The 26412-nt window shown below is 39.3% G+C and overlaps 1 protein-coding gene across 2 annotated transcripts in view; it reads left to right on the top strand.

Annotated features, from left to right (window-relative positions):
- Nucleotides 1-12994, top strand: part of draxina (dorsal inhibitory axon guidance protein a) — a 92286-nt gene extending 79292 nt beyond the window's left edge. For both annotated transcript variants that reach the window (XM_077202818.1, XM_077202819.1), the window contains exons 4-7: nucleotides 5982-6102; nucleotides 6350-6442; nucleotides 7069-7158; nucleotides 10192-12994. In XM_077202818.1, the coding sequence (XP_077058933.1) occupies nucleotides 5982-6102; nucleotides 6350-6442; nucleotides 7069-7158; nucleotides 10192-10304 (417 nt within the window). In that variant the 3' untranslated portion in view covers nucleotides 10305-12994. The remainder of the gene's footprint in view (nucleotides 1-5981; nucleotides 6103-6349; nucleotides 6443-7068; nucleotides 7159-10191) is intronic.
- Nucleotides 12995-26412: the final 13418 nt, after the last annotated feature.

Genomic DNA, 26412 nt, shown 5'->3' with positions numbered 1-26412 from the left:
GCGAGGCGCAGAGGCGGGGCCGGCAGGGCGAGGCGCAGAGGCGGGGCCGGCAGGGCGAGGAGTCTGGGAACGCCCTCCGTAGCCTGGCGAAGCAAACGAGTCCTCCTCCTCCTTCTGCGACGACGCTTCACTGGGCTTGATTCACTACTGGACGTACTTGACTCAGTAGACTCACTTGCCTCAGTAGACTCGGTAGACTCACTTGACTCAGCAGACTCACTTGACTCGGCAGACTCACTTGACTCGGCAGACTCACTTGACTCGGCAGACTCACTTGACTCGGTAGACTCACTTGACTCGGTAGACTCACTTGACTCGGTAGACTCACTTGACTCGGTAGACTCACTTGACTCGGTAGACTCGGTAGACTCACTTGACTCGGTAGACTCACTTGACTCGGTAGTCGGTTCACTTGACTTGGCACTTGATTCACTTGACTTGGCACTTGATTCACTTGACTTGGCACTTGATTCACTTGACTTGGCACTTGATTCACTTGACTTGGCACTTGATTCACTTGACTTGGCACTTGATTCACTTGACTTGGCACTTGATTCACTTGACTTGGCACTTGACTCACTTGACTCGGAACTTGACTCACTTGACTCGGAACTTGACCCACTTGACTCGGAACTTGACTCGGAACTTGACTCGGAACTTGACTCACTTGACTCGGAACTTGACTCACTTGACTCGGAACTTGACTCACTTGACTCGGAACTTGACTCGGAACTTGACTCACTTGACTCGGAACTTGACTCACTTGACTCGGAACTTGACTCACTTGACTCGGAACTTGACTCACTTGACTCGGAACTTGACTCGGAACTTGACTCACTTGACTCGGAACTTGACTCACTTGACTCGGAACTTGACTCACTTGACTCGGAACTTGACTCGGAACTTGACTCACTTGACTCGGAACTTGACTCAGAACTTGATTCACTTGACTCGGAACTTGACTCGGAACTTGATTCACTTGACCCGGCGGCGCTTGACTCACTTGACTCGGCGGCGCTTGACTCACTTGACTCGGCGGCACTTGACTCGGCGGCAATTGACTCGCTTGACTCGGGAAGCGCGGTCTCACTTGACTCGGCGGCACTTGACTCACTTGACTCGGGTTCGTCGAGGCTGAAGCGACGTGCGGGTTCGGAAGACAGAAGCTCAGCCTCAGGCATGTCGATCTCGGCAGGAAGAAGCTCAGGCATGTCGTGGAAAGCGGGCTCGACTCGGTTCACGTGAAGCGCAGGCTCGTGGAGCGTGGTCTCGGCTGAGCAGCTGAAGTGAAGCGCGGGCGCGACCGGGCTGACGTTAAGCGCAGGCTCTCGCAGCTTCTCCTCCACGCCCACAGTAAACGGGGAACCGCTCCACAACAGGGCCAGGTCAACGTACCATTCTAAAGATCCGTGAGGACCATAGACAGTAAAAGAAATGGACACAGCGACCCCGTTGATTTCAACGGAGAGAGTTGAAGCCGAACATGGGCACTCACTTCCTGATAGCCAAGCGTTCTGCGCAGGCTAAAACTGAGCTTGATGACGTAGATGTCACGTGAGCAACCTGACTGACAGTTGTAAATCTTCTAGTAGCTGTGCCAAGACAAATCTGAATCACCCATAGACAGTCACCCAACGTTAATCGTGCACAGAGACGGTGAAGCGCGACCTGCAGCAACTTTTGGTAAGTATTCTGATTAATTATTTTGTCATTTTGCTTAATATTTATTTATTTAAAATTTAACGTCAGTACGCCTGCGAGACTGTGCGAGCTTCTCCTCCTGTCTATACGGTAATGTCTCTATTGTGCGACATGAAGTCGCGTGGTTAGGACGCAATTTTTAGCCTATTTTTACAAGAATGGCTTCTACGGGGCTATAACGTAAGATACAAAGTAATGGAGCCTTTTATACATTGTCGTGTTTCTTTAGAAATAAATAATGGACAAATGAAGTCTTTGGACGCCTCAGATGTAAAGTTATTCGCTGTCAAAGTGACGCCAAAATGAATGGGAGTCAATGGGATGCTAACAGCAGGTGATAGCCAGCTACAATGGCGGCCCCCGGAGGCAGCTTCAACTTCCGCCTGATGGATTACCCCCTTGGTGAGGACCAGGTTCGGGCATCAGAGACCGGAGTGGTTCCGATAATCCTCCGCGGAAGAAGATCTTCAAGCCGTGGGTGTTCATTTGCGCGAGATATGCCAGCTCGAGGAATTCTGCAACATAATCCTCGATGGCGCGATTCTCCTGGCGAAGACGGAGGATCTGGACATCAGGACTCCAGGTAGGCATGGCTGCTAGATCCTAGGGGGTCAGTTATTCTGTTACGAATTTGCGTGGAAGCAAAGGCAGTAGGCAGATCTAAATGCAGCAGTAGACTTTAATTACAGATTCAGAACAGACAAGATACTCGTGGTACGCACATTAAAACATACATTCAATAACTGACCACGAACAAAAGAGCAGACAGGATTTAAATACACAGACGGGATGAGGGAACAAGACACAGCTGGGGCAAATCAGAACACCGAGCGGGACCATACAACCTAACAAGACAACACACCTGAAACAAGGGACCTAATAATGACATGACTAGGATAACAGACTACAATTAACAAGGCACAAACTGAATAAAAGACCAAAGACAGAGAAACCACAAACCAGAAACATGACAAAATGAATAAACACCGTAACATATATGATATAAACATGATAAACAACGACAAAAAAAAAAACATCTTACCTGGAGCTCAACACTTCTTGGTCCCTCTGGAAGACGTTGAATTTGAATTCCGAGATTCCCGCCTGGACTTTGAAGTTGACGCATGCTCAATTTGTAATGACTGAACTAATATATTGGGGTATGTTTTACTCATTTTTTTAATGATGCAGATATTACTGTTAATAAATAGGTAGTGTAGTTAGAATGTACTCATTTTTATATATTTTACTTGCTAACTAATATACTTAAGTAAAATATAACTGATTTGCACAGGTTGTATTTAACACCCACCTGCATAATTTTTTACTGTGTAGATTATTGTAATGCACTACAAGCTTGCTGCCCTGAATCCTCCATAAACAAGCTCGAGACTCTAGACTGGCTAACTGTTCAATTAAATGGCTTAGCTCATGACTTACAAGACAAATTATATCCAAATCATCACAATTCACAAGCTGAAATCATCACCTTAATGCACAGAATGTGAGCACCATTTTTTTCTGTTTAACTAAATACATGACTTGTATTTTCTTAGAGCTGTATATTATTGTCATATAGACAGCGAAGGATGGGCTTCCACAGATGAGTCAGGTTCCATTTAACATTTTTCTCCAATACCTCTCCACCAGTGGAGTTTTTTCTTTCTTGCCACAAGCTTGACACTTTTCCATCCAAAGTTGCGAATTAAACTTAAAATTTGGAATATCACATATGTGAATACCCTTTCCATCATATGTGTTCAAGAGAATAAAACCTTCACTAGCAGGGAAACTGGCTAAAAGAATCATTAATACATAAAGAGAAGTTGCTGCACCAGAGCCTGTGACACTTTTTCCTACATAATTATAAATAAATAGAAAAACCTGCATTATAAATTACTTGTGCCTCATGCAATACCCCAATGAATGGCTGCTTATGTGGGGTTAAAGAGATTAAATAAAGAAAATGTAATGCTAGATTTGGTTTATATGTATTATGAAACCACTATACAAATAAATGTTTTACATAAATAAATGCTTAGGTGTAGCAAATTAGCTCAAGGGAAATATGAATTAGTAATTATAAGTCATTTTTGTACTATTATGGTAACACTTTATTTTACAGTCCTTGTTACATATGCTACATGTAAGTACCATAGTAATAACAGTAAATTATGCCTAATTACATGCAATTAACCCTCAACCAAATCCTAATCCTACCCTAACCCTATAGTAAGTACATGTAGTTAATTAATATTACACTGTAATATACACTTAAATATTTAATTACACTGTAACAATAACAAATTAAAATAAAGTGTAACCATTAATTATTATTATATTATATAACTCATTAGAATTAACTTAATGTAGTAGAATTAATATTATGATCAATTAACCTGTTCGCCCTACGAACACAATCACAATGTTAATTGTTTACTAATTCTAAGAAATGTTAATTTCCGGGGTATGGGAAAATTACTTTCTTTTAGTTTTTTTTTAGTTTTTTTTTTTTTTGAGAAAGCATACAGAACATTTTGCAGTAAAGAAAGAAAACTTATTCGACCACTATTACCCCCATAACCTCACCCACCCCATTGCACTACAGGACTTGGACAGAGACGTAAATAAAATGGAATAAAATAAAATACATACAGAGAAAAACAAATAAAATAGTAACAATAATAATAACAACCGAAACAGAATTTCTTTGACTGTAAATATCCAATTTTTCCACATAGACAAGGTCACAGGATTAGCGTCATTAGTCTGTGCAGATGACAGTTCCAGATATAGTATCTTCAATAAAGAGTGTAGCCAATGCTTTGTAGAAAGGTAATGATGAGGTTTCCAGCAAGTAGCTTCTTTGCAGCAGTCATGGCAGCTAGCCAAAATTCCTGTACCTTCTTACTTAAAGGAAATTGAGAATTGCCATTCAACAATAAAATGACAGGATCTTTGGGAAAGCGAATAGTAGAAGCCTTGAACAAAACATTAAGCACCATATTCCAGAATTTTTACACATCTGGAAAGTCCCAAAGCATATGTATCAAAGTGTCCACGCATCCAGGTCCACAAAAATTATAACTACGAATGGGGTGATAAGCCCATTGCATATTGTATGCGTGTGGTTAGATATGCCCTTTGAATAACTTTAAAATGGATGAATTGGTCGTTAGGGTTCATGGATGCATGGAATGGATTATCCCACACTGGATCCCACTCGATGATTCTGTTAGAAGTGTTCAAATCCAATAACCAAGCTTTAGGGAATTTATCTGTATTAAGATTTAAAAAGGAAAGATAAAAATAAGAAACAGTTCCTGTGCTTGTTGCATTGGAAATCCAATTTACCACAGGGGACTTTGAAGATTTGTGCCCCAAGATATGGACTTTCAACACAGCACGTAATTTAAAATAAAATATAAAATATAAAAATAAAGACAAAAATAAAATAAAAATTATTTAAAAAAAAAAAAAAAAATAATTTATTTGAAAAATATTGATTCTTTCAATTAAGTCTCTAAAACCCAGGATTGATCCCTCTCCTTTTATGTACGTTTACATTGGAATACCTTTTATAGCCCAGGATGGCTACATAAAATGTTGTCCATCAGAAAGTAAGTTCAAATTGTGCCAAATAGGCACTTGTTTTGTTTCCTGTTTCTGGACTGCTTTTGTATGATTTTGAACCTTTGCCTGGCGACTACGATTTTGGATTACCCCAATAAATACCACTGCACTTGGATCCAAACCTTTTGTGTGTGCGCGTTCGTGACAATATTAGGTAGACTTTACCTAATTTCGTTTAGTATTTCATAGCTGTTAAAGTCCGGTACTCCTTACTCAAAAATATAGGATGAAATCTACCCAAACAAAATGAGTGCAAATTGTTACCTCACTTTTATTGAGTAGATTCTATAGGTTTGTTTTTAGGTCAACAATGAATGAACTAGCTTTTCTGCAACAAAAATAGATAAAACTTTCCATAGTTTGGTATAAGGTGGAAAGTATTATTTTCAAAATACAATTTGCTGCCTAATGTAACACCGAGATCTTTAATTATAGAAGATGAAGTAACATAACATCCTTCTACCATATATGCAGGGTTTTGGTCCAATGAATAATATATGCCTAGTATTTTTCATAGCTGTCCTGTAATGCAAATGAATGCAAAGTTGTCATATCACAGGTTTTGAATTAGCACGTTGCTAGAAAGTGATAGTTGATCACCCAGAATAAACCTGTTTAAAACCATGTTTTAAATCTGTCTTATTCAGAAGTCTGGTCGAAGGAAGGTTCAAGGGGAGGTGATGCCCACTCTGGACATGACGCTCTTTGACTGGACTGATTATGAGGATATGAAGCCTGCAGACATTTGGCCATCAAACAAAAGAAAAGGTATAAAAGCACATTCTTAAGGTCTAAACAATAACAATTTTGTTGTCCATCAGATTTGTTTCCCACAGTAGTTTTTTTTTTATTCTTGGAGTGTTAAGACCTAGATATTTTCAATGATCTGGATAAATATTTGATTATAGGATTGGATGAAGTTCTCCCAGATATTTAAACCTCTGTGCCTAAATATTTAGCAAATTTCTGAATAAAGGATTTCATAGGAAACCTGTGTCTATTTCCATCTATAAAGATAAACGCCGCAGCAAAAACAAGAGCAATGGGACCACAACGCTTGATTCAGAAGTCATTGAACCATGTGACCATCATCTTGACTGCCTTCCTGGTCAGTGTACCCCTATAATTGTTTAATATTACCATTATCTAAGGCAATGCTTCTCAAAACAATTCTGAGGACGACCCGAAACATATATATATATATATGTTTTTTTTGCTTGGGCGAGCAAATAAAGTATGGCTTTTCTAGCAAATGAGATGTGCATGAATGTGGAGTGTAGGCACAAAGACTATTGTGGAATAATTTGAGAACAAAAATTAAATATATAGAATCTGCTGCTTGTTAGCTTGCTTATTTTGCTCATGAGCATTATCTATTTAAGGCCACATATTATGAAACTATGCTATTAAACACAGGTTATGAGCTGTAGTTTTAGTCACACAACTTTTCAATGTTGTTAACAAATGTTCGTTGCAACTATGGTTTTAGGATACGCCAAATTTATAAACAAGACTATTGTTCCTAACAGAGACCCCTCTGTTGAAAAGTTTGTTTTCCTCAAAAATTCACCTTCTGTGTCCCACAGTATCATTTACAATTATATGAGGCTGAGTAGATTACACAATTTTAATGTTTTCAGCAAATTTAATTAATATAATATTCATTAGCAAAACATACTAGAAAATATTTGCCAGTGTTTACTTTTTTGGTTTATCTCATTGTGCTACGATCAGGTTGGTGTTGTGACCTCAGAGAACATGAGTGCAAACCTCACAACCATGGTCTAAACAACAAGTGTTATGATGACTGTATGTGTGACGAAGGTGGGTATGACTTTTCTGGTTTTCTTAGAGGCAATTTAACACTCTAGAGAGATACTAAAAAGTATAAAAAGGATATCACAAAACCCATCAGGAATATGTCCAAGTCATATTTCACCAATAAATCAAAACATAGAAATAATAAATTGTCAAATAAGCTATTTTATACATTACATCGTCAAGTCAAGTCACTTTTATTCATATAGCTCTTTAGACAATACAATACAATACAAAACAATACAATACAATACAATACAATACTGAACTGATCTGAATTCCGTTTAGTTCAACAACTGTGAAAAGTTAATCAATTATGTAATTAGTTAAGTTCATCAACAGCTCTGTAGAAAACGTCTTGGGTTATGAATATGACATTGGTTCCCTGAGAAGGTGAACGAGATACTGTAGCCCATAATCCAAAATGTGAACTGCCTCTAGCATGCCGGTGTCTGAAGCACGTGTCAAAACACGACAATAACATTGGCCGGTGACTGCCTATGATGTCATTACACGTCATCCACGTTTTTTTCTGAAGGAGACGTGGGCGGACATGCTTAAAGCATGGCAATGAGACACAGTGTCTCATGGAACCAAGGTTACATTCGTAACCCAATACTTTCCCTTTTGAATGGGAACTCACTGCGTCCTAGGACGCTAATTGGAAACAAATACCTACTCCGCCATGCTGAAAGAATGAGTGCCATATGGCTGACATTAGTCAATGACTTCAATGGCACTGATCTGGAGTCACAGTTCCCTGACCTAGGGGTACGTACCTGCAGTCGTTGTGACTCTATTCCCTAGGCTACATTGGGCAGCTTAGCTCAGGGCCTGGTATTCAAATAAGGGAATATGACCAAGGATTCAAAATATATCCTGCCTGTCACCAGAGGGGACACATCCCTGATGAGTGGAGGTGTCACAAGCTGGCTGCACCACTGAGGTGTGTGGGAAAGGCAATGTCTGCTGATGCAGAGGTCCTTTATGGACTGGGCTGTGCTGCTGGAGGAGCCATAAGGGTCAAATGAGGTCCCTCAATGCTGCGGCCATTTTGCAGCTAGAGCGCAGCCGAAAGCTATATAAAAGAAACTCAAGACATGGTGTGTCTGTTAGTGTCTCCTTTTCCATCGAGTTGGAAACACAGAACAAGGGTATGTCTACCCGGGGGACATTTTTATCCCATACTGATGTGGAGGAGATTGAAATCTGGTGCCTTTCCAAACCTGGATTGTTATTGGCCAATGGTGTCTGAAGTAGCCACAGTGTTGCCCACCCTATTGTGGAACTCATTTGCATATTATAAAGTACAGTGTTAAAACAGTGTCTTATATTTTACGCATCCACCATGCACATTTCTTTACCAAACCTCTTTTTTAAAATCATTAAAGGCATTGAATGGAACAGATTTAGCAAATTTGATGTCACAGGCAACGGTTTGGTCGGCAGAGCGGGACCAGACACTATGAGAAATGGTTAAGTCATCGTCCATGCATTTGTTTATCTGTTAATAGATCTGTCCTGTGAACTGTTGTGTTAACAGTCAATAACCATTACCATAAACTGTGCTTTGCATGAATATTAAGTGGATTTGTTGCCGTTTATATCAATGTATGGCCTCCAAACATAGGTATGAATGGATTTAGATAGATCTCTGTGGCCTTTCTTTGTTTCAGCCACTGTTGCTGCATCCGAGAGGTCATGAAATAATTTTTATGGTAGTTCTTGCTTAAACCTTAGGAATGAGTTTGGTGGTTAGAGTCAACCTGTATTCCAATGAGAAGCCCTCTCCTTGTTGGTGGTGGGTTCAGAAGGTCCCCCTTCCTACCCTGTACGAGGTGTCTGACAATTTTCCTAGCATTGTATCTGATGTTGTTAAACATTTGTTTATTCTCATTCACCAAGGATCAAATCACAGTGTGGCACCTCTTCTTCCACACCGGCAGTTAGAGAAGGGCCCTGCCATAAACTGGTCCCTGGAATGCTATCTTAACTGTTGTTCACCACAGTGGCCACCATTGCTGCTATTGATCGGCTAATCGCGGCAGCAGTTTGCTTGGTGGCACGGAGAGAAAGATCTATGGTGCAGCACAGTTCTGCTATCTCCTCAGGGAGCAACTGACCCTGGTCCTGGTCTTTCAGCAGATAAGCCTGGTCAGCCTGCAACACAACCATTGTGTGCAGGGCAGCCGCACTTGACCCGCTGTCACGTATGCTCTGCCATTCAAATGTGATGTCACAGGCAACGGTTTGGTCGGCAGAGTGGGAACCTTCAATGTCGATGCCCCAGCGAGAGATACCTGGCCTGCCATCCATGCACATGCATCCCCTCCCCTCTCGCATAATTTGCATGCTGGAATGGATGAATGCATTCCAAATATGGTTTCTTTCACAATCTTTCCACCTCAGCGTGCAGATTGGGAAGAAACAAGGCTTACAAGAGCTGGGCAATTATGGACGAATAGATATCACTCGTCTAACCGGCTGAGAGCAAGCTCGCATTTTTCACACCGCTATGGTAGATCTTATCTGTCTGTGGCGTGAGACATAGCCTACAGCAACTTATGGTACATGGGGCAGGCAGGGTGTGAGGATTCAAAAACATCATTGTCCTCAACAGCCACATCCTGCTCTTCTTGGATTGAAGCCAGAAGCGCACTCACTGCCGGATCAGAAGATGTGAGCATAACACATCCTCATCCAGCAGCTCGCCCTCATCAGCTACAGAAGAAGGAGAAAAATCCATAACTTTCTTGAATTCCAGCTGCAATACCCGCACAAGCAAATCAAGTATCAGATGGCACCAGATATCAGGTGATACTATCTATCGTATCCACGATACGAAATATATGATCTATACTATCCATCGGACATCTATCGTACAGTAGTGATAGGGAAATGTGACCTGGAAATGATTTCTCATGATTCAATTTAAAAACATCTTGACTTCATTATTCAATCAAAGAATACATTTATTTGTAAGTCATTTTGCATGAAAAAATCTGCTAAATGAATAAATGTAAATGTAAAATTCTTTAGGTCTGCGTTGTTATGCCAAGTTCCACCGCAAGAGGCGGGTGACCCGAAGACGTGGCCGCTGTGTGGAGCCAGAATCAGCCAACAGCAACCAAGGGGCCTTCATCACCATCTGACATAGAAAGAGATGCATCCTCATACCCCATGACTGATAATGGACTGAACCTTAAGAATGTGGGCCAAAGTTAAACATCCATCTAAGCTTGCTCTAACTCAACCCACAGTATAAGAAATAAGGTTACAAGAGGCCATGCGGTATTGTGAATACAGCCACGACTGAAGGGCGCTGTTAGGCATGACACGAAGTAGAGTGCCAGCAACCCCTTCATCTGTGACTGTATTCAAAATACTGCACACCTTGAGTAGGCTACCTTATTGCTTTTTTAAAATGATTACCACCCCCAAAAAATATTTTTTGTTTACATGCGCTGTCATTTATTTTTGAACATGATATTTTCTCACATACATACATATGCTTATCTCTCAGCATTAAAAAAAGTTGTTTTTCAATATTTTAATTTAAACCAGACCTGTTCGCACAGCACTAAATTCCATTCAAAAGTATAACTCAATGAATATACAGTATCATACCTGAAACAGAAAATATTTACTTTTGCTGAAATACATCATACATAGAACAGTTTTGACAGTATTGATTGATTGATGTTGTTTACGTTGCTAAGGGTGGTTGCTAAGAGTGTTGCACAGCAAAACACCAATCTGTTCACTGAAGCGTCATAGCCATGCTTTATCGTATATAAAACACGGCTAATGACAATTCAGCATCATGAACCGGAGCTATCTGTTTTTTAAATGTACCTATGCTGTACTAACCAGTCAGGGTTGTGCCCCATTCAGAATTAAATTCAGAATGGCTTAGAAGGAGGAATTAAGAAATCAGGATAAAGATTTGGAATTTGAGACAGGAAGTAGAATTTCGCCCATATTTTTTTAGAAACACTAAGAAGATATTAATAAGGCAATTTTGAAATGCCGCCTATTGAAATTTGTCTGCAATTGGTCATTTCATCAAATGTCATCAAATTACTTTTTTGGACTATGGAATTAATCAAAGCCAACTAATGGACCATTAAATTGTCTGCACGTTTATCACTTATTAACACAGATGTCTCAAACTCAGTTTCTGGAGCTAATCAAGCTATGCAGAATTACTAGAAACTTCCAAGCAGTTGAGTTGGAGCTGAACTCTGCAGGGCTATGGGTCTCCAGGAATTGAGTTTGAGACCACTCTATTAATGTGTGTAGTTACAGTTCAATAGGTTACAGAAGTAATAGATTCAAATTTGGCCAGTATTTATTTATTTATTTTTTAATTATCTGAAAACAGTGTGTTGAATTTTTGTGATGATGGGTAGCAAAATTAAAATTTGTTTTACAGAAGTGAACGACCTAGGCTTATTAGAAATATGTGCTCTACCTACAAAACTCCAACATACCTATACATACAATTTACTTTAGTTTCCAGCTGAAATTAACACTAGAAACAGTACTTTTACTCCTTTTCTCATAAATGATGATTACAAAGGCAGATTGTCTGTTAATAAACAGTACTATAAATTTCAAACCGCTTTTACCATAGTGCATAATTTAAAAACAAATACATCATGACATCTAGATCATATAACCAGCTTCATAGTACAACACAGGTCACAATAAAAAGAGTAAACTAAAATGACATGGTTGCTTCAGCAAATTCATTTTTTAAACACTATCTAGGGTATAGTGTAGAAACTAAGTTATTTAATTTTGCAGAAATGCCAACACAGGCACTCATTGTCATGATCCTGGTTCTTTCTCTCTTCTTTTCTTACTCTGTCTCCATCTGCTGGTCACACACACACATTACACACGCACACCCGTTATTACTCATCTCTTTCAGCTGTTCCTCGTTCTCTCATCCCCTCACCTGCTCTCAATCTCTTGTCATTAGTCTCTCTATTTCTAGCTTTGTCTCTCACCTCTTCTCTGTCGGATTATTGTTACCCGTCACGTATGTTGCTAAATGCTTGTGTTTCATCTACAGATGATTAGTCCAGTCTTGTCTTGTCTTGTCCTGTCCGGTGCTGGTAATTATTTTGTGCAGTACGTTACCTGATTTGTGCTGTGTCCAGTGTCGTGCCGTGGAGAGTTGCAGAGGGCTCGGCGCCTCACCGGCAATCCTGTTCTATTCTCACACGAGCCTTCCGGATCTGCCGCTTGAGCATCACTCTGCCTACCAAGAATATTTTGTGAACTATCCTTTGTTAAACGGCCTTGGCGGCTTTGCCTTATTTCCATTAAAAGACTATATTACCTGCTTTAAGCCTTTTGGAATCTCTTCTCCACCGTTCGTGGCACTCATTTTTCCAATGAGCCTGGGTTGGAGGGGAAACAATGTAATTTAGTTTAGAGAAATATGTCTAATTAGAGAATGTATTATGCATATCAGAGATTAAATTAGCATAAGTATATAGTGGAAGAATAGTGATTAAATTGATGATGCTGTTATTTATGCTGTGTTGTAAAACTTTAAATTTCTTTAAATTGCGATTCAGTCAGTTTCTCTATCTGTCATTCAAAATCCAATTCAATATCCATACTGTATCCACTTTAATTGCACAACTTACAGTAATGGCTTGAAAAGATGGCAATTCTTAAATTATGAATTTTGCCCAAACTCTGCTCTTTGTCAAAAGTTACTTGTTAAGTTTGTACAGATTAATTTGTGTCTGAATTAAAGTTTTGTTCTACTGCTTTCTAATGTAACAGTATACTATAAATAACTACTGCTACTCTTGTATTCAAATTAATGTGGATTTGTTTGGTTTATTTATAATGTACACTTTATTTATTCCTATACCAAACAGCTTTCTTTAGAGATGTTATCGTGGACAGGATATGTGCTATAATGACTGTGTTCTGACAGAAAGATAGATGCTTGAATGAGTGATTGTTACCTAAATGGGTTAGAGGGATTGAGATGGACAGAGGGGAGAGATGGATAGGTTGTCATTTTAAATCACTGAGCTTCTTTATGGTCTGAAACACCTCTGCGTCCCATCACTGTCTTGATTTAACTGATAGACATTTATGTTTATGAGGCTTTAGTCTTTGTAAAGTCTGATTGGTTATCTTGTTTTCATCTTGAGATTTCTCAAGCTCCATGAATTGTCAATTATTTTTAAATGAAATGCCAGAAATACACTTTACTAAGGACACAAGGATCCTAACAGTATTTGTTTTTCATCACAGATGTTCTAAGACAATAACCGACTGTGATATATTGTACATGTTATTGCAAATATTTAGTTCACCACAACAATCTGTTCTTACAACCTTTTCTATAAGTTTCCTTACAACCTTTCTATACTGTGTGATTTGAAAAGGTGATTTGCAAAGACAACATCTATGTTTGGAATAGTACACTACAATGCTACATACTTGCTTATATATGCAGTGTACAAGAGTGTATACTATTCTGGGTTCTGTATACCACAATGCAACAATGAATGAATCGGATGAAATATAGGTTATGCACTTTTTATTTATTTCTTGACTCATTAGCTATGTTTGAAATAGCACACACTGCAATCAAAACACTCACCTCACTCTCCCAGCTAATTAGGTGCAGAGACCTTTATATCAGTACAAAAATGAAAAAAAAGTCTGCACTCTAAGAATACTTGTGACAAACAGGAGATAAAGAATATACAAACGTTTCTGCTCTTTGCCTTCGTCAGTGACACTGGAATGAATTACCATTAATTTAACTTTGGTTTCTGAAAGTACTGACGTTTGCATGAACATCATAATTGCAACCATTATCAAATATTATCGGCTTCATCTTCAACTAAGTTTTTACCATGCTTTTTTCTTGTCCAGATCACCCAAATACTGAACATGTCTTGATTATTTCTTGATTATTTTGATAAAATAATTTCATATGTTGTACTTTGTTTATTTATTTATAAATGTTGAATATAATAGAGGTACAATTCACTGCAAATTTTGGGTCTGTTACTTTATGTACATCGTTGGGTAAATCAAAGGAGATTAAAATTAATCTTTTAAGAATAACTGAGATACCTAATACCTAAGTTTTAAGCATTTGCGTCCTTACTCTGATATATAACTTAAGCCTAAAAAATGGGTAGTGGTATATAAATGGTGCCCGAATAGGGACCGTGAAGGCTCTAAGGTATTTCTTTGTTATCGAAACCCTGTTATAGCCATCAAAATGCAAAAGTTAAACTTTTTTTGTAAATCATTGATCTAGCGAGTCCAGCGAATTGTACTGCACTAGTTCAGATCGGGTGAAAAACCTAGGACTAGTTCGCAAAAGTAGGTTTTTTCACATAATCGTGAATATTTAATTAACGATTTGATTGACAGCAGTGGTTCTTGAAAGTTGTTCAGTATGAGGAGATCTATCAAATGATATGCATATTGTGTGGATGTGTGAAACCACATGATTACAGAGGGCATAAAACTCATTAGTGCCAACTAGAGGTCGATTTCTTTCAAAATTCTTACAGCTCTCAGGGCAATGAGTTGAACATGCCTGCCGAGTTTCGTTTCGATTTGCCTCCGTTAACCTTATCTAATAGGTGCTCAAACTTTATTGGCCGATGGCGACCGTATTTTTCAAGATACGCCAATGTCCTCATATACATACCTAGACACATGGACCAAGACACTGTATACCAATTTTCAAGTCAATCGGACTGACGCTCAGGTGGTTCTAGCCCTTTTAATTTTTTTTTCATGTTATAGTGCCACCACAAGGCCAATCGCCGCTGTTATTTTAACGTGACCAAAGTTGGAGCCCATGCACATGTGTACCGAGTTTGGTGAAAAAATCTAATTTCTCTCATTTCATTTTAGTAAAAATGGCTCCACCTACTTCAAACGTTTTGGTGCCCTTAGCAACTGTAAATTGATAATCAGACTCCAGAGAAATTTTTTGCACTGGTTTGGTTTTGGCGAAAACCCTAGGACTAGTTCGCAAGTGAAGGTTTTTTAAAAAAATTCATGTACCCGACCCAGACTTCTCAACAGCATAAATTAGAGCACACCGAGAGCCACTGAAAGAGCTGATCAATACCTTCAGTGAATTGTATATTGAATCAGATGAGGAGGATGTGGCTGTTGTGGAAGATCCTGACGAAGCTTTTCAACTACCACCTCCTCCACCCCCAGAGGTCTATGATGACCCCGAGCATGCAGCACCAGATCCTAAACCAACCATTATCAATGAACTTACCGTCTTGATGCTTTGGAAAAAAAACGTCAGTAACATTCAACCACAGGTGACAGAACAAATATCTGTAAGGGATTGTGAGGCACTGTGCAAATCCGTTGAATAGAAAGTTTCATATCATATTGATCATGAATGTGGAAGAGTAAAAAATAAATATATATATATCCACCTTATTCTTCATCCATTCTATTTCCCATGATTCATAGCGGGTTCAACTGACTAAAAGGTTTTCTACTTCCGGCTGAAGTGTTTGTTTACATAGCATGCGAGCACTAGCGTAAAGGCTATGGTGATATTTTTTAAAGTTAATAAAGTAGTAGATAATTGTTCGGTCAAGATGGGAAGTTATAGTCGGTGGCTACAAATTTTCATTTTGTTTTTATCTGTGATTTAATAAAAATAACGTGATCAGATCACTTTTGATGAAGGTTTTTTTTTGATTTATGCCACTAATGCATCTAAAAGCTGTCAACTCTCAGTCAACAGAATAAGATACACATTGTCTCACACCAGAGTATGTGAGCGGAGTGGTAATTTCTCCAGAGCGAGAGCGCATTTCTGAAGATTACGCGCCGCTCGCTCAAAACGCCCGCAGTGGGTAGATAATATGTGAAATAAGTAAGGCTGCCCGTGCACGACTGAAGTTATGTATACTATATGGGAGAGAATGCTAAACCATAATGAGCGTTTTCGTAATATATTGCCTATTCCGCATCTCAACGCTTAAGCTTAACGATACAGTATAAAGCTTACTGTTTTCAGGACTTTCCTGAAAGACCTGGCAGTCTGGAGAATCATTTCCAGGAACCACACTTTGCAATGGAACATCAACAACCTCAGCTGAGTCGTGAGCATCGTATGACTCAATTATTTGCAGATCATCATCAGCCACAACTGGGCCTTCATCATCAGACATTGAATCATCAGAAGATACAGAACAATTATCAGATGCACCATCATCTACAGAAAATACACTCTCATCATAATTTTTCCCCACAATGTCACACAAAGGGAGGAAATTCACACACAAAAGAAGGTTTCTGTGTACCACCTTTAGCTGACCAGACACAGGGTGCTTAACTTTGAAAGTGTGAGTGTTAGGATCACAATCAACCACTGTATATACTACATTTTCCCACTTGTCTGAAAGTTTGCGCTTCCCACGTTCACTTTTATTGGCTAATAGGACCCTGTCGCCAACTTCAATTCTCACTCCCTTATTTTTGCGATTGTACATGTGGGCTTGATGAGACTGTTCTTTTGATGTGTTAGCCTCCGCAACAGCAAGAACATCCTTCAAATCCCTACTCAGAGACTCTACATACTTGGGAAGAGAGTTATTCAAATCATCCCACAGTACCAACAAGTCCTCCAACCCATACGACCATTTAGGTCGTTTGTGACTACCTTCAAATACGACACATAAGAGCGTTTCCTAAATTTGCGCCCCTACCGGCAGCTGGAGATATGGAGAAATGGCTCACTCAGAGGCCCACACAGAAGAAAATGAAGAGTTGAATAAAGTCGTTATTTTTGCTTGTTTTTGCGCACAAAAAGTATTCTCGTGGATTGATAAACTTATGGTTGATTGACGAAAGTTTTACGGGGTTGGAACTTGGAACAACATGAGAGTGAGTAATTTACTGACAGAATTGTCATTTTTGGGTGAACTAACCCTTTAAGTTTGTTCATAGCGAGCACACTCAGGCCCTTAAGAGAGCAGCCAGAAAAATGGAGCGCAACTGGAAGAAAGCAAAACTAGAGGTATTTTGGATTGCATGGAAGGAGAGCTCGATTGCTTACAGAGCGGCATTAAAAGCTGTAAAAATATCTGCTTATTTTTCAACCCTATTAGAAGAAAATAAACATAATCCTAGGTATTTATTTGAAAAAGTGGCTAAACTAACGAAAAAGAAAGCTTCAAGCCCAGAAGTTTCCAAGAAACACAGCAGTGATGACTTTATGAACTTCTTCACTTATAAGATCGATAATATCAGGGACAAAATTATAACTATGCAACCGTCTACTACAGTATCACATCAGGGAGTGCATTGTAGTCTCCCTGAGGAAAAATTTGATTAATTTGTTGCTATAGGAGAAGAAGAATTTTGCAAAATCGTTAACTCATCTAAATCGACAACTTGTATGTTAGACCCTATACCGACTAAACTATTGAAAGAGATGCTTCCAGAGGTCATAGATCCTCTTCTCAATATCATTAATTTGTCTTTTTCTCGAGGATACGTACCAAAACCCTTTAAGCTGGCTATGATTAAACCGCTTGTTAAAAAAGCGCAACTTGATCCTACGGAATTAGTCAATTACAGGCCAATCTCGAATTTGCCTTTTCTGTCAAAGATATTAGAACAGGCAGTATCCTCACAACTGTGTTCCTTTCTTGAAGGAAATGCTATCTGCGAGGATTTTCAGTCCGGATTTAGACCATACCATAGTGCTGAGACTGCTCTCATTAAAGTCACAAATGATTTGCTCTTATCATCCGATCGTGGTTGTATCTCTTTATTAGTGTTACTTGATCTTAGTGCTGCATTTGACACGATTGACCACAACATTCTATTAAATAGACTAGAAAACTATGTTGGCATTAGTGGAATTGCACTAGCATTGTTTAAATCATACTTATCTGACCATTATCAGCTTTTAGCAGTAAATAAAGAGATGTCTTATCGGTCAAAAGTTCAGTATGGCGTACCACAAGGCTCAGTACTAGGACCGCTGCTGTTCACTCTGTACATGCAACCGTTAGGAGATATCACTAGGCAACATGGAATTAGTTTTCACTGTTATGCTGATGATACTCAGCTCTATATTTCCTCAAAACCTAAAGAAACTTACCAATTCACAAAATTAACGGAATGCATAGCTGATATAAACAATTGGATGACTAGTAATTTTCTACTACTAAATTCTGAAAAAACAGAGATTCTAATTATTGGACTAAAAACTTCCACACGCAATAACCTAGAATAGTGTTTAACACTTGATGGCTGCTCTGTCAAGTCTTCGTCGTCAGTTAGGAACCTGGGTGTGCTCTTTGATACCAATCTCTCATTTGAAAGTCACGTGTCTAGTATCTGTAAAAGCGCATTTTTCCATCTTAAAAATATATCTAGATTACGTCATATGCTCTCATTGACAAATGCGGAACTATTAGTTCATGCATTCATGACCTCAAGGCTAGATTATTGTAATGCTCTACTGGGTGGCTGCCCTGCACGCTTAATAAACAAACTACAGCTGGTCCAAAATGCAGCCGCTAGAGTTCTCACCAGAACCAGGAAGTATGACCATATTAGCCCGGTTCTGTCAACACTGCATTGGCTCCCTATTAAACATTGTATACATTTTTAAATATTGCTGATTACTTACAAAGCACTAAATGGTTTAGCTCCGCAGTAGTTGAGCAAGCTCTTAACCCATTATAGTCCTTCACGTCTATTGCGATCTCAAAATTCTGGCCAGTTGATAATATCTAGAATATCAAAATCAACTGCTGGCGGTAGATCCTTTTCCTACTTAGCACAAAAACTTTGGAACAATCTTCCTAACATTGTCCGGGAAGCAGACACAGTCTGTCAGTTCAAATCTAGACTAAAAACACATCTCTTTGGCTTAGCATACACATAACACATAATAGATTGCTATAATTCAATGTTAGGCTGCATAGTTTAGATCAGCCGGAACCGGGAACACTTCCCATAAATCCCGATGTACTTTGTACATCATAAGAAGGATGGCGTCTACGCTAATATTAGTTTCTCTGTTTATCCCGAGGTTTACCGCAAGCCGCCGGATCCTAAATCGACAACTTGTATGTTAGACCCTATACCGACTAAACTATTGATAGAGATGCTTCCAGAGGTCGTAGATCCTCAATATCATTAATTCGTCTTTGTCTCTAGGATACGTACCAAAACCCTTTAAGCTGGCTATGATTAAACCGCTTTTTAAAAAAACGCAACTTGATCATACAAAGTTAGTCAATTACTGGCCTATCTCGAATTTGCGAACAATTAGTTCATGCATTCATGATCTCAAGGCTAGATTATTGTAATGCTCTACTGGGAGGTTGCCCTGCATGCTTAATAAACAAACTACAGCTGGTCCAAAACGCTGGCGGTAGATTCTTTTCCTACTTGGCACCAAAACTTTGGAACAATCTTCCTAACATTGTCCGGGAAGCAGACACAGTCTATCAGTTCAAATCTAGACTAAAACACATCTCTTTGGCTTAGCATACACATAACACAATATAGATTGCTATAATTCATGGGAACACTTCCCATAAATCCTGATGTACTTTGTACATCATAAGAAGGATGGCGTCTACGCTAATATTAGTCTCTCTGTTTATCCCGAGGTTTACCGCAAGCCGCCGGATCCAGGCCATATCCAGATCTGATGAAGGACCATCACATGGACACGACGACAACGCATCCCTGAAGTGCCAGCCTCATCAACACTGTGAAGGCCTCATGGACACCTCAACAAACTCATCTCCATACCGGCGTGATGACTCCGACCCCTAACCAGATGAACTGGATAAATATTGTGAAAGTTCTGATCCAATCTGACTTCTGACCTATTATGCCGCCTAAATCATAATCATACACTGTTCGTTTGTTGGCCAAAGGAGGACTGGCCCCCCGACTGAGCCTGGGTTCTCCCAAGGTTTTTTTTTCTCCATTCTGTCACCTTATGGAGTTTTGGTTCCTTGCCACTGTCACCTTTTTTTTTTTCGCCTTCATTCGCCATTGGCATTTGGCTTGCTTAGTTGGGGACATTTAACATTTAATTTTGAATTTAACAATACTATTACAACTTTACTTTCCTGTTATCTCTGTAAAGCTGCTTTGTAACAATTTGTATTGTAAAAGCGCTATATAAATAAAGGTAACTTGACTTGACTTGACAACAGCAAGAACAATAACTATAATGATAACAATTTTAACATCCACAACAAATGGACGATAAAGTTCTGTTTATTATCAAAAGTGCGTGCTGTGGTAATGTTGTCTGCCATTTAAAGTGCTTAAGCTTTTTAAAGTCGAGTAGATTCTGTTTGGCTGTCAAAGATTTTATAGTTCATCAGCTGGAAAAAAAACAACATTTCTGAAAGTGATTCCAACGAAATTGTTCCTCTGTGTCGTTATATGTTAAATAGCTGCAGTGTGGGCTCATCCTTTGAAGAGGCCTTTAAACTGCTTACAACAATACTGGCAGCAAGTAATCATGTTTAAAGGAATTCATTTATTAATATAGCTTGCTATTGAAGATACAGCTTTTTCTTGTACCACCTTTCTCTCATTATTAAAACGTACACCCAAAATTCTGCCCGTCTCAGTTCCTGTCTTAATGTATATGTTTAAACAATAATAGTATTTAAACATGGGTTCAATAGACATTTCTTGTTTTACAGCTGAAAAAGAGCAAGTCAGGCAAACCAGTATTTACCAGGACAACCAGTCCTGTTGGGGATGAGAAATGAACATGGCCTTCTCATGTATTCATAGATACTCATACATACATGTTTATAGCTGGAAATTACATTATATGGTGAGTACTGACAATTTTTCTGGAGTTATTATTAAATTGTTGTTTTGTCTGATTGTTTGAAGGAGGATGAAGCCAGTTGATGAAGAAATAGGCATGTTGCACTAGTTTTAAATACATTACTAATTTGTTATGACTACTTGTATTATGTTCTCATTTTCTACTTGTACAGAAAGACTACATCAAGAGGTAGAGGAGCCGATAGCTGGCACTGAACACACTCAATGCTCAGGTCCGTCTTCACTAGAGATGCTCCGATCAGCATTTTTGGGGCCGATCACCGATTACCGATCACCAAAATCATGATCTGCCGATTGCCGATCACTGCCGATCACAGAATGGCAGGGGAATGGGAATCTTTTATCTATAATCTAGCAGAGTTTGCACCATTTGACGAAATGTGTTTATTCAATTGTATTTAGAAAATGAGGTGTCTTAAGGCTACTGTAGGCCAGCTTTCCCAAATAAGGCAGAGTAACATTAAATTATTCCAAACAAAGAGGGGTCAGGCAGACCAACACACATCAGATCAGCCTAATGGGAGGGGATCAAGTTACACTTAGGCATATTTGGAAATTGTAGCCTCTTAATACACCCACTACATTTACTAATTGGCAACAAAATGTACAACTTGTTACACCAAAACTGGCTACTGATAAAAGGACAAAACTATGGCAAGTTTTTTTCTGTTATTATTATGAACGTCTGATGTAGTTGAGCAGAATGCTCTTTTATGAAGTTCCTTCATTAAATGACATATTTAATGAGATTATGCCTGAAAAGGTTTTGGATTTTTTATCATATGTTCATTTAAAAATATATATTGTATAAAATGACTTCTTGTTTATATTTGTTTTGTTTTATTGTATTTATATGGTATTTGTATTTTTATAATTGAATTTTTGCCATGAAAATAGCTTTGAATGCTGACATGGCATTAAATAAAATAATCTGAATCTAAATCTGATGTAGTTGAGGAACCAACTACGTCAGATCAAAAAAAATAAAATACCACCACCACTTTTGAAAAATCTCGCGGCACGAATGTACTAATACAAATAAATAAAAACATCTCCAGTTAACTCAGAGCATTCATTTTGTTCATTTGTTAAATAAGAGGCAATCTAGCGCTGAATTTTTTTTTTATCAAGTGATCAAAGTGCTCGTTGCCGCAATGCTTAGTGCTCAGTGGCGCAAATACTGCGTTCTGTTGTGGCTCGCGCGGTGCACGGTCTTCACTCGGGCGCGCGCTTCAATCCGTTGGGAGACTCCCTATTCGTTCCGGTGAAGGAGAACTCATGTTGCCACTGCTAACCTCCACTCTGCTGTTGTGTGCCCGTGCGCCATGCATGCAGGTGGGAAAAAGTCGCGCGAGTAATTTACGTAACGTGATCGGCTTTTTTGATAGGCGCTTTTGGGGTTCGCCGATCAATCTATTTTTAGCCAATATCGGCCGATCATGATCGGCGTCCGATCAATCGGAGCATCCCTAGTCTTCACGCAGTTGGTCAGTTCACATCGTCCAGACTAAGGAGAAATGGGTCTGAGGCCAGAGATTGAGTTTTTGTTGACAGGAGACGATTCTGTGGCCACCAAGTGCAGCACTGTATCAGTTATCCACTGTGACGAATACATTCCAGCTCTACGTTGACAGGTCAGAGTTACGGCCCATGGAATCAATGGTAAAGTCTAGGGCAACAATTTGAAATAATACTATTACATATGGTTTGCTGATTTACCACCTCCTAAATACATATTTTCTTTGGTTAGAACTTCACCCATCCACCCTGATGCTGTGCTGAAGAAGGCTCATCAGTGTCTCTTCTTCCTCAGACAGCTGAGGAAGTTCAGTGTGAGCACCAAAACCCTCAAATCAACCCTCAATTTTACACTGTGGAGAGGATCCTGACTGGCTGCATCACTGCAAAGCTCTACGAACTGCACAGAACACTGTTGGACAGGGGCGGACTGGGACCAAAAAGTGGCCCTGGACTTTCTGGCCCACAGCAGCCCACTACATCCCACATTGGCTCATTAATGTGCAGAATAATTTTAAACACCACTTATGGCATAAAAATATAACACAATACAAAACATAAATGCTATTTAAACATTTATTTTAAGTAACACAACATATATTAAGTCATATTTGTAAAATGTCATGTGTGTGACATATCATGTGACATAAAACTTGCTTGATGTCCACAGGCTTCAGGGCATCTTCTGGAAGCAGGTCAGCAGTTTTATGAGCAGGAGAAGGAGATGGCTTGTGTATGTGTGCATTTGAAAGATCTCGTGTATGAGAAAAAGAGTTTGTGTATGAGAGATGAAAGGATTCCTGTGAAGGAGACAAAAACAGTTTAGGGATTACTCAGCATTATCTGTAATAAATATTTGTTAGTGGAAAGTAAAGTGTAAAGCATGTAGCCAAGACAACATAGAAATATGGTTAAACAGGGCTTATTGTACACACATCTGAAAATGACTACCTTCTTTTCCTTTTAATTAGGTGAGAAATTTCCGTAGTTGCTCACTTCTCTCAGCAATGCCATCTATGATCTGATCACTATCCAAGGCCATTAAAACATCTCTTTCTGAAGCCATGAGCATGAAAGCTTCTAGATGCTGTTGTGTGAGAGAGCTCCTGAGCCTACTCTTTATGAATTTAAGAGTGGAGAAGCTTTGTTCGCAAGCTACCTGGGTGACTGACAGTGTAAGTAAGAACTTGTAAGCAAGTCCCAAAATGGGGTATGCATTGTTTCAATAGGTTGTATTGACTAAGAGTACGGTAACAACATACTGGACAGTTCTTGCAAGATGAACAGCGCTTGTTCACAATCTCCACCCCATCGTCTCCTTCAGGGACATCCTCTTTTGTCCTGATAGTGTATTCATCAAATGTTGATCTTTTCAATCTAGTTCACTGTTCAGCCAGACTTGAGAGCTCACTTTGTAAATTGGTCACTGTTGCTGTACTGTCAAACTTAAGCAAGCATTTGCTTAGTTCTTGAAGTGCGGTCTGCGGTAGATCGCTGGTGCTGGCTAAAATCTGGTCAAAGTTCTTAGGGGCCAGAAGAGCCAAGTCAGCATACAAAGTGCCATTACTCAGAAACCGTTGATGAAGGCTCTCAATAACTATATCCATAATCAAATTATGGACCTCAATTCTATATGCACTCTCTGCATTAGTAAAAGTTTCATGTTCAGCCATCTCTCCAGGCATAGTTTTCTTCCTCCGTATCCTTTTTGATGGCAGAGTGCCCTGCAGCTCTTGGTCTGTTTCTACATCCCGCTCCAGTGTCTTACTGTTGGCCCACTGAACAAATGTGTCTGCAGCTGCTTTGACACTCTCAAACTCTCGTGCCACTCTTTTCAGCTGTTCCTCTGAGGAGACAATCATACAATGGGCAGAAAGGATATCCATGCCACTTGTCTGCAGATATTTAGACACTGGAGAGGTTACATCAAATATCCTTAGGAATATCTGGGCTGTGAGGATAGTCTCATATTTCAGAAGACCTTCAATGAAGCCTTGTGCCCTTATCCGTGCATTTGTGTTGAAAATTTGTCTGGTCTTTTATGGCTGAAAGTGTGAAGAGGAGAGCAACATACATTCTACTATCTGGCTTACCAAAATCTCCAAATACCTTCCTCAACATGCTGTCTTTGGACCACCACCGTGTTTCTCCAATGGGGCCGAGGCGTTTGTGTTTTGGGTCTTTGCTTTCGTTCTCCCAGATACTCATCCTCTGGTATGACTCTCGAAGGAAAACAGCAGTGTTATTCAAAAGGGAAAAAAGCGATCCACTTGCCAACACACTCTCTGTAGTGTATGCCAATACCAGGTTCAACACATAAGAATAGCACCATACGTGTACCTGATTTGGAGATTTTGCAGAAAGCAAGGCACTGAAGCCCTTATACTTCCCCTGCATACTAGCCGCTCCATCAGTAGAGTTGCTGATGCAACTGCTCAAGTCTAGCTTCATCCTTTCCAGTACATCAGTCAACACCTGGACAAAGTACTGCCCTGTGGATGCCTCACATTTCACCACTGCAACAAGCCTCTCGTGGATGTTGTCATCAGTGACACACAGAAAACATACCTGCATTCTTAATTTGTCTGGCCACGGTGACTTGCATTGTCTGGTGAATGGTGGTAATGACGTTATTGACAGTAGTTTTGGACAACAATGTGATGAGAGCACCTCTTCCCCCTCTTGACGAAGACTTGTGGAGTGCTTGGCTTTTCTTTATACAATCAACAAGATGCTCATTCATACAAATGTCATATTTTCCCAACAGGATTATCATCTCTAAAAAGTTGCCATGGTCAAGACTGCTATCATCAAGGGTGTATTCTGCTTCAGACTTGGTGCCTCTGTAACTCAGCCCTCTTTTGCCAATGACTGTAATAACATCAAGGATTCGTTCTAGCACTTGCCTTCTCCTGCGCACTTGTTCTCTGTGAGCTGATAACTGACTCCCCATGAACAGACCATCAATGTTACTTTTGGAGACTCTCAGAAAATATGCCTTAGCATAATCTCTGTGCATTTTGCTCTTCTCATGCTCTTCTATTATTTGATGAACATGCTTCCAATCTACCATTACAGATATAAAGGGGCTGGTGTCTGTGGGCTTTGCAAATGCCATACAAATGAGGCAATGTAATGCATGGTTCTGCACACTGTATGACAACCAGCTTCTGTTGGTGCCATCTTTACAGCAGAAAACCTTTTGAACCAAAGCTTTGCTTGAATTTTGTTGAGGGTGGAACTTGAAAAATATGTCTAAATTTTCTGATGTCGGTACAGTGAAGAAATCAAAGCTGGGGACGGCTTCTGGACTCTGGCTCAGTCTATCTTCCTGAATCTGGCTCAGTCTATCTTCCTGAATCGGAATGAATAATAATAATAATAATAATAATAATAATAATAATAATAAAAGGTTAAGTTTATTTAATATATAGGTGCAGTTCTTCACCAAATAGGCTCGTCTATGTGTCGGCACACTGTTAGTTAGCACTAAAATGCAAAAAGACAAATAATTGTAATACTCATAAAACCTGCCCAGAAAGTTACATGGACAAAAAGGTGCAAACTTCTTGTGTACATCTTACACAAGAAGTTTGCACCTTTTTGTCCATGGAACTGCTGGTCCTATCCTATCTGCAATGATTATGGCTTAAAAATCTACAAAGGATAGTAGCAAATTTAAATTTCACTCAAACACTACAACAATCAAGTTATCTAATTTATCATTAGATAGCCTATCATCAAAATCTTAAATTATGTAATTAAGTTAAAGATAACATAAAACAAGGAACTCATTTTTGGAAGAAAACAAACAATACAATTTAATAGGGTTTATTATTTTAATTTTATACT

This window comes from Siphateles boraxobius, unplaced genomic scaffold (assembly GCF_051911475.1).
Source record: "Siphateles boraxobius isolate OS27281-9 unplaced genomic scaffold, OSU_SipBor_1 5, whole genome shotgun sequence".
Classification (NCBI taxonomy): domain Eukaryota; kingdom Metazoa; phylum Chordata; class Actinopteri; order Cypriniformes; family Leuciscidae; genus Siphateles; species Siphateles boraxobius.
The sequence above is the reverse complement of the archived record's forward strand: the minus strand, read 5'-3'. Positions and strand labels throughout refer to the sequence as shown.